General features: G+C 34.0%; 2 protein-coding genes across 2 annotated transcripts; both read left to right on the forward strand.

Moving 5' to 3' along the window:
• The first annotated feature begins 587 nt into the window (after nt 1-587).
• On the forward strand, nt 588-5,031 carry LOC109161676 (protein trichome birefringence-like). Its single transcript, XM_019310168.1, has 7 exons — nt 588-919; nt 2,123-2,853; nt 2,895-3,140; nt 3,515-3,707; nt 3,788-3,981; nt 4,070-4,228; nt 4,396-5,031. Exons 2-7 carry the CDS (start codon nt 2,156-2,158, stop codon nt 4,760-4,762), a joined length of 1,857 nt encoding a protein of 618 aa, XP_019165713.1. The 5' UTR covers nt 588-919; nt 2,123-2,155; the 3' UTR covers nt 4,763-5,031.
• LOC109161677 (exonuclease 3'-5' domain-containing protein 2-like) lies at nt 4,768-7,268 on the forward strand. The gene is made up of 2 exons (XM_019310169.1): nt 4,768-4,788; nt 6,867-7,268. The coding sequence occupies exons 1-2, from the start codon at nt 4,768-4,770 to the stop codon at nt 7,266-7,268; spliced, it is 423 nt and encodes a 140-aa protein (XP_019165714.1).
• Nucleotides 7,269-9,292: the final 2,024 nt, after the last annotated feature.

A 9,292-nucleotide genomic window follows, 5' to 3' on the forward strand; every position in this document is an offset into this window, starting at 1 on the left:
CAATTTAATTTTTTTTTTGACAACTTAAACAATGTAAATATACAATGGTTTGCATCAACATTTCGTCAATATATTATAAGGGTCCTTAACATTTAGCTTGCCCATCTATTCCCACTTGAATGGGCAAGCACCGAGGAGCCACCTCTATTAAATGAGCCTTTTGTTTTCTCTTTGTAGCACTGTATTTTTTTTCTTTTAATATTAGGGGAGTTTTGGAAAAAGAATTATTATTATTTTCTAAATTGTCAATGGTAAACATTGCATTTTGTAGCGTTTTGTAATTTTAGCGATTTAGAACAAACTGTTGAATTATCATTTTTTTTAGACATTTTAATTTAGTCAAAACGTAAAATATGACTTATTCATAAAGAATTTTGACGAATTTGACATTTACCAAATAAGGTCACAGAGCAACATATGAGACTAATAAAAAAGTAACAATATTATTTTATAGGTTATCATGATATTTTTTGTTATTTTGGTGTCTATTTAAACAAGTTTTAAAAATTCAAAATAAATTATTAAATATTATCAAAATTTATAAGTAATGAATTGCAACGGTCGATTTCAAAAGCTACCATATTACCCCACCCCCGCAATTTCTTCGTCCTCTTCTCCCCTGTTCAGTGGAACTCGGCAGAGAAATGGAGGAATATGCGTGGCGGCAGTTACATTTATACCCGCCAGAATCCGATTTCCACTCAGTGCCAGTAATGCGATTCACAGGTGGTAAATTTCTTCGGTTCGTATATGGAGAGTCAAGCTTTCTGGCCTTCTGGGGAGGGCAAGGGGTTGGTCTGACACCGGTGGTGCGGCCTCCTCAGCAGTCGTTGCCGTCGCAACAAGCGTGTAATCGGATTTCATCTGGTTACATCGCATTAACGCAAAGGAGGTTCGCCAAGGCTTCTACACAGACGTGGTTAGTTTGTTTACCTACTCAAATTCAGCTGTGATATTAAAATGAGAAATTGCCATTGATTTTGCAGAAATTTGTTAGATACCATATATCTAGTTTGAATCTGCAATCTCCAAATTTAGATCTATATTCATTTCCTATCCTTGATTCCCCGGTGTTTGTATCATTAAATCATTGATTTTTCTGATGGAGTTTGCAATTTGTTAATTGTTATTAACCGTCTCGATTGAGGACAACGGTGGAGTTCCACCGAGGAATGAAAGGAATCCGGCGTTGGCTGGCTCCTGGGCGTCAAGGAGAAAATCATCTGGAAGTCTTTGTATTATGACTATGATTTTTCCCTCTCGGATGGAATACTTTAGAGATTTAGCTTTTGAAATTAGAAGATTTTGTTTCAGATTGGTTAAAATTTTTTGAAATTTAAAGATTCTCGATAAAGTTTTTGCTCTTGAAACAAGAGGAACAAGAAGATGACTGTTGGATTTGGTTCAACGAGTTGAGTTTTCCAAATCAGCATAAAATGTTAAAAAAAAAAAAGAAGAAAAATTCCAGCAATTTCCTCATTGACCGAGTTGCAAAATTTTAGCTTGTTTGTGAAGTAAATTATACAAGTTTAAAAAAGAAAATCAATGATCAAATTGTATTTTGACATTTAGTTCAATGGCACGTTTGACTCTTATTTTCAATTAAAATAATAGATTTTTCTTTATATTCTATTTTACAAAGTTTTCTTATCTAGCACCTTGACTGGGACAAATGGCCATTATTTTATCTTACAAATTAAAATTTTAATTAACTCCCCTTTTCTCAAAAGGGTGAACAATGTTTCTTGTTGAATGTTGATGATGACACAATCTAATTGAAATAAACATTTTAAAACATCTTTGTATGTCTAGTTGCACTAGGTCAGTAGCTGTTACAATTCAAATATCATATAATTGTAGTGTATATATGGAGTATACAAATTTCACCTGATGGTAGTAGCATCTTTGCTGTAATGGTACTGTAACTTTTTTCTCTTCCAGTGAATTCTCTTTGCTGTGTTCTGCATAACACTTATCACACGCAAAAAGGTCACACTGTACAAATACGGCTGAGCTTCTCTCTCCCCCATTGCTCTTCTTATGACCTCTGTATAAGCTGTAATTTTTATTATTTCATCAAGAACTTGCTTGGCTTGATATACACACTCTCCATTTCTTGCAGAACACCTGGAGACCATACCACCGCCTTCCTAAGATGGCTGATACTGCAAAGTATGCTCCCGTTCCCATTAGTGCTGGAAATTTACATTCAGAACTGAAACCCCATTTCTTTCTATTCAAAACCCAGAGAACCAAGGTTTGTCTGCACGGGTGTGTCTTTGTTTTTGTTGCTTTCACCATTTTCTTAGCCTTTAGTCCTTCACCAGCCTCCTCATCTCCTTGGTTCACAAATGTATTTCCTTTAACTAGCAGCGGCAGTAGAAGCAATGTTATTGGGAGTGTATCTATGCCTACATCATCTTCTTCGATTCTCTCTGATGAGGCATATAGATCTCATTTCTCTTCAAGTTTTTCTTACTTTTTCCCAAATTATTCTCAGCAAGCTCAAAACTTTACTGCTGCTCCCCCTTATAATGCCCCAACATCTCAGAGTAACAGTTCCTCTGAAATGATCAGTTTGAGTAAAGAGCCAGAAGTCACAAAAAATAAGACTCAAGCTAATGGTGAAGTTGAAATCTTGAAGCCATCAAACCAGACCACAACTGTGAATGCAACAGCTGCATCAGAGTCTTCTTCTGGGTTGCGTAAGGAGCCATCAACAGGAAGTAATCAGAATCAGAGTAAAGTTTCTGGTGATAAAGTTGGAATCTTGAACTCAAATTTGAGGACAAAAAGTCTACAGGGAATCAGACTCTGGGTTCACTTCCAAAATCTGGTTCTGGGGAGAAGAATGTGACTGGTAAGGGAGAGAATATAATTACAGAGAAAGCTATTGAGAAGAAGCACAACAATGTATCAAGTTCCAGCATGTCAGTGACACATGGAAGTGATGATTTCATTAAATCTTTGTTGAATTGTGATTTCTTTGATGGGAAATGGGTGAAGGATGAGTCTTACCCTCTGTACAAGCCCGGCTCTTGCTCAGTCGTTGATGAGCAATTTGACTGCTTTCTCAATGGAAGGCGTGATAGTGATTATTATAAATACAGATGGAAACCCAATGCTTGTACCATCCCAAGGTATGTGCCACACTTATGGTTTTCTAATATGCAATTTAATTAGTTTAATATTTTGGAGTTTGAAATGTTACTTAATTAGGAACATTTACTCTTAACTGATATACTTTGTATTGTATGAACTTGCTATTTATATTCTGTCAATTATATCTGTTTTCTTAGCTCATCTTCTCCATTTGCTTTCAAGGTTTTTTAACATGTCTTCATCTTCTGTAGATTTTATCTTTCTTGGCTAATTTGGAATCCATTTGCTTTGAGAAAGTTGATTATATTGCTTTCATGGATATATGTCCTCATCTGGGTCTTTTTGGTTGAGTTAGTTTGGGATAAGAACTTGTGATATTCTGATTATGTGATTGTTGTGGAGTTGATTGCAGATTGAATGCCACTCATATGCTGGAAATGTTGAGAGGGAAGAGATTAGTATTTGTTGGTGATTCTCTGAATAGGAATATGTGGGAATCTCTTGTCTGCATTCTCAGAAACTCAGTAAAAGATCAGAAGAAAGTTTATGAAAAATCTGGTAGACAACAATTTCGCATAGAAACTTACTACTCATTTGTATTTGAAGTGAGTAGTCTAACATAAGCCCCACTTTGCAGTTTCTTTTTGTCATCATGCTATTTCTGATGTCTGTATTTGATATGCAGGAATATAACTGTACAGTGGAGTTCTGTGTATCTCCTTTCTTGGTTCAAGAATGGGAGGTAACCGATAAAGAGGGACAGAAGAAGGAAACACTCCGACTTGATTTAGTCGAAAATTCTGCCAATAAATATAAAGATGCAGACATCTTAATTTTCAACACAGGCCACTGGTGGACTCACGAGAAGACTTTCAAAGGGTAAAAATGTTGGATGTTGGGAATGAATAATTGATTTTAACTTATTATCCTTAGAAAAGTTGAATAAACAACAACATTGATGTTTCAGGGAGGATTATTATCAAGAAGGCAACCACGTGTACCCTGAACTGGATGTTCTTGAGGCTTTTCAGAAAGCTTTGATGACATGGGGAAGATGGATTGATGCCCATATAAATCCTGCAAAACAGTTTATTGCCTTCAGAGGTTATTCCGCATCTCATTTCCTGTAAGTAATCTATTGAGTCTGAGGTCCCAAAATTTATAATCTCTTCTCAACCCGCATTGCCTTGCACTCTTGGAAACACAAGAATTCTTGGTCCATTCATCAGCCTCTCCTAATTTTTAACTTGAATATATTCTTCATCATTTGGCTATTTGTATTTTGTGCAACAGTGGTGGTCAGTGGAACTCTGGCGGGGCGTGTGACCGCGAAGTGGAGCCTATAAAGAATGGGACTAACCTAAAACCATATCTACCCATGATGGAAGTGTTGGATAGAGTATTGAAAGGTATAAAGACTCCAGTTTCTTACCTTAACATCACAAGAATGACTGATTTCCGAAAGGATGCCCACCCATCAATGTATCGGACCCGAAATATGACCAATGAGGAGCGGCAAACTTGGTTTATTCACCAAGACTGCAGCCATTGGTGCCTGCCCGGCGTCGCAGACAACTGGAATGAGCTCCTGTATGCACAGCTACTTGTGAACCAATACCAGAAGCAACAAGAACAACAAAGCAGCAGCAGAAGATCATAGGTAAAATGACACAAGCCAGGCCTGAGGTTTTTTATTGGGGCTCATTGTTCTTTGTCTTTTAATTTCTCAGTTTTCATTCTTTAATTTTTCTTTTCTTGTTTAAAAAACTTGGGCATGTCTCGAGTTTTTCTGGAAAACTGGAGAATGGGAGAACAAAAAATAGAAAACATGTTTACTAGCACAGTTTTCCATTTCTTAAAACAAGAAACAATTTTGGAAAACATTTAAAAATTGTTTTATAAATGGAAAACAGAATCATCCATCATTTATTTGGCTGTATGTCTGCTTACATATTTATTCATTACTATAATTACATTCATTATCATCTTCTTTTACTTATTACTATCTTTTATCTTTTCTATTTGCATTACTTATTTAAACATCTTATTTACTTATGTTTAAAGTGCATTATTCACATTATCAAAATTAACAATTGATAAGTTTGGTTTGGATATTTTGATTGAACTCAATTTATTATTGGTTCGAATATTTTTAGTTATGTTATACGTAATACAAGTTTGGTCCTGATATTTAATATTGAAATTTCACATATATTATTATATTATAATTTAAAGTAAAAATTATATATATTTATATACATGTCATTCAAATGAATATATCCAAAAGTATTTTAAATATTAGCTCAAAAAATATTGATATTGACTAAATAGGTTATTGGTTCAGTTATATTTTTAGTTATGCTATATATATAGATATAAATATAAATTTGGTTCATATATCAAATCTAAAATTTTTATATATATTGGCTTGAAAGTAAAAATTATATTTATTCTATTTAAACCAAATATATTTTAAAATAGCTAAAGTTTTTTTCAAACTTATGCTTTTTGTTTGTTACCCGATCTGCGAATATGGTTGCCAACTTGCTCACATGTTAGCTCGGGAATTCCTTTTCACGTCTGACTGTATGGATTGTTATTTGATATCTTTTCCCTCTATTGTTCTTGCTTTGAGCTTTGACTCTTCTTAATGCATTATTGTTTTTGTTCTTTAAAAAAAATATTTTAAAATATTTTAAATATAAAGTTTAAACATCATTTGAAATTGAATTTGTGTTAATTTTATAACGTTAACCTAAAAAAAATAAATTTGAAAAAATAAGTGTTAAGTAAACAAATTTTCTAAACTGAATGGACAATTACTGACTAAAAGACCAATTGTTTACTTTTTTTTTTTCTTTTTTTTAAAGAAATTGTCATATTCTGTTTTTCTTTTCTCTTTTCCTTCCCTCTTTTCATTCCTGTGTGGCACCTAAAAGATCACAAAATTTTAAACTATTGCATTTGGTATGAATGTTGTGAATTCATCCTACTGTAATTGTAATAGTTTTATGTTTATGAAGAAAAGTAATTTTATATATACTTTCATTTTATATTCTATTTTTTATTTCTTATAATATAACTTGATTTAATATAAAGAGGTCATGATTTTAATTCATTTATTCTTTTTTTTTTAATTTCAATAAAATTTAAACACAAATAAGGGTAGGTTGAAGTACTCCGTAATATTTTTGTATGAAGAATAAAAACAAATTATTATGTTGCATCATTATCTTGGTACGATAATGTTTGCTGGACCATGCGTCCGTGCATGTCAGTGTATCCATTAATAGTTGACTTTTTTTCTATCGTCTAGTTTGAGAATGTTTTTTATCAATAAAAATATTTTAAAACTTTTTTTTTTATATTAATAGGCTATTTTCATTTAGTAACATCTATAATGTATGCTATGGTAGTAGTCACTAATTAAGAGATATTTTAGCTGAAGTTATAGCTTGATTTAAAGCTTGTGAGAACAAGTAATAAAGTGCACAACAATAAATGAAATTTTTTAGCTAATTTTAGGGTCATTCCCCAGCGTCCGCTTGGAAGAGATAACAAGTCTTCCGAAGCTTCTTCAAGCACAATCATCCAGCTACCCTTCACTAGTCCACCCACATTTACCATGCCTGAACTTGCTTTCCTAGCCCATTCGTATTAAGTTTGACCCAACCTCCCGCAGGCGGGATCCATCCCACCCAACGAGCTCTTCAACTTTCCACCACCTCTTTCTTTATCATCTGCTCTTTCGCTTCCTTTGCCAGACTCGTGGCTTTACGGACAACCTCGTCTTCCAAATCCTCCGCTGCAGCCGCATCCCGGACAAGCTCGTAAGGTTCCTGGCGAACCCCGGGTACACCTTCGTCGGGGTCGCGATCGACGGCGACTTGGTTAAGCTGGCGGAAGACTACAATGTGTGGGTGAGGAATGCGGTGGATTTGCGTGCCCTAGCTGTGCGGCGGTCCAACAATTCGTCTCTGAGGAATGTGGGGTTGAAGGATCTGATGAGGATTTACCTGGGGGTGCAGATGGAGAAGCCCCGATGGGTGACGATGGGGAGGTGGGATCAAGAGTTGCTAACCACAGAGCAGATTCAGTATGCCTGCATTGATGCTTTCGTGTGCTTTGAAATTGGCAGGATTTCGAATGCTTCTTTTGCCTATTAGTTAGAGTAATCACTAATATAAATCACTATATGTATATGGATGCTGCTTTATTTTATTTCCCTAATGTTAGCAGCAGCTGTTATCTTTGTTCCTGCTGCTTTATTTTATTTTCTTGGTTAACCGTACGTGTGGTATGGTTGGCTATGGCGGAATCCCTTCTTGCAATCTGACCTAATGATTATTGTGAAGGCAAAGGGGACCGTGGTTCGCATTGGGGAAGTTTAATTTGTGTCCGGGCTACAACATCAAGTTTTTGATTAATTTATTGACACTATAATTTTAAGATTTGAAGGTTTCAATTGATCTAGGGGTGAATAAACTTATTAGAATTTTAAAATTTATTTGCAAAGTGAAATTAAATAAACTTGATATATAACTTCATGAGTTAGTTTTCTCTATCCCCAAAAGGAAAAGACTTGCAAGATAGCATTGTTTTTACATCATTGTCCAACTTGAACTCTAAAATGGTTGGAACATTTTCCAAAGAAACATCCCATTAGCTCCAATTGAACAAATTTACACATTAGAATTTTATCAATGCATGAAAACTTCTAAAGAAACTTGTAAGTTAATTTTTACTATATCATTATAACAATATCTAGCATTATTACAAAGTTGCAAACATTTATTTTAGTGACAATTATAATCAATCTCTCATATATTATCTTCAATTTATATACTTTAAATTACTGATTTAAATAAACAAATTCAACATTTATTTACCTATGCATGAACATCTCCGATAAAATATTGCATTGATATACTTTGAAATACTTATTTAAAAATTTTAAAATAATCATTGGGCATTATCCCATTCGCATAAAGTGCGTAAAAGAACTAGTTTTAAATATGGGCTAAAAATTAATTGAAATTAAACTTGTCAACGTTAATCTAAAAAATTAAATTTGAGAAATTTGTTTAAAATATAATTTGAACGTTAATCTAAAAATGAGTTAATACTCAAAATTGTCTCCGACTATAGTGCATGGATTTTCTCAATTTCGTCCTAAACGACTTTGGTGTCCTAATATAGTCCCAGAACTTTTGTGTTTCGCTCAATTTAGTCGTCTGTTTGTTATTCCGTCAAATTGGTGTTAAGTAAAGGGACAATTCAATAATATCAATATTGACCTCTTTTTACTTTCAACCTGAGAAGTGAGAAATCCCTCTTTCTTGCACGAATTACACCCAAACTTACGAATCAAATTTTATATTCGCAGGTTTAGGAGTGATTTTGGGAGTAATTCGTAAAAAAAGAGGGATTTCGCACTTCACATGTCTATGAGTAAAGAGATGTCAATATTAAAATGACTGAATTGTCTATTTTTCTAACAACAAATGGACAGAATAACAAATGAGGACTAAATTGAGCAAAAATACAAAAGTCTAAGACTAAATTAAGAAAAAACACAAAACTCTGGGACTACATTAAGTCACCAAAGTCGTTTATGATAAAATTGAGAAAAACCACTATAGTCAAGGACGATTTTGGGTATTAACTCATCTAAAAATCTTACATCCACATTTTTAATTCTCATTAGTTGTCTAACTTTATTAGCTCACATTGTAATTATATTCAAACATACTTTCTCAACCTGATGAAGCACACGGAGTCAACGACACCTTCACTGAGACTCGATCTCATGACCTCATGTTCAAACATACTTTCTCAACTTGATGAAGCACACAGAGTCAACGACACCTCCACTCTGAGACTCGATCTCATGACCTCTCCCACATGCCATCTGAAATATAAAGGTAGATATTGTAGATATAGATACAAACACACAAAGGTGGTATTAGATAGATTACCTTATAAAATGTAATCATATGAATGGGATAATATGACATTCAATACTAATTAGGGCCAAATTAAATGATAATTAAGTAATTTGGAATATGGTTTCCCTTTTTCATGGGCGTTAAGCCGTTAAGAATTTGGAACGCCTATATATGGTAACCAGTCCACCACCTTCCTCCGCACTGCTTCCCTCTCTCTTCCCCTAAAAATCCTCAAAACCTCC

This window comes from Ipomoea nil, unplaced genomic scaffold, assembly GCF_001879475.1.
Source record: "Ipomoea nil cultivar Tokyo-kokei standard unplaced genomic scaffold, Asagao_1.1 scaffold2926, whole genome shotgun sequence".
NCBI lineage: Eukaryota > Viridiplantae > Streptophyta > Magnoliopsida > Solanales > Convolvulaceae > Ipomoea > Ipomoea nil.

Excerpts from the sequence above, each read along its gene's own strand:
- LOC109161676 (XM_019310168.1), top strand. The coding sequence starts at position 2,156 with ATGGCTGATACTGCAAAGTATGCTCCCGTTCCCATTAGTGCTGGAAAT. Across the intron at positions 2,854-2,894 it reads CTGGTTCTGGGGAGAAGAAT|TGAGAAGAAGCACAACAATG; the intron begins GTGACTGGTAAG and ends AGAGAAAGCTAT. Across the intron at positions 4,229-4,395 it reads TATTCCGCATCTCATTTCCT|TGGTGGTCAGTGGAACTCTG; the intron begins GTAAGTAATCTA and ends TTTGTGCAACAG.
- LOC109161677 (XM_019310169.1), top strand. The coding sequence starts at position 4,768 with ATGACACAAGCCAGGCCTGAG. Across the intron at positions 4,789-6,866 it reads TGACACAAGCCAGGCCTGAG|ACTCGTGGCTTTACGGACAA; the intron begins GTTTTTTATTGG and ends TTCCTTTGCCAG.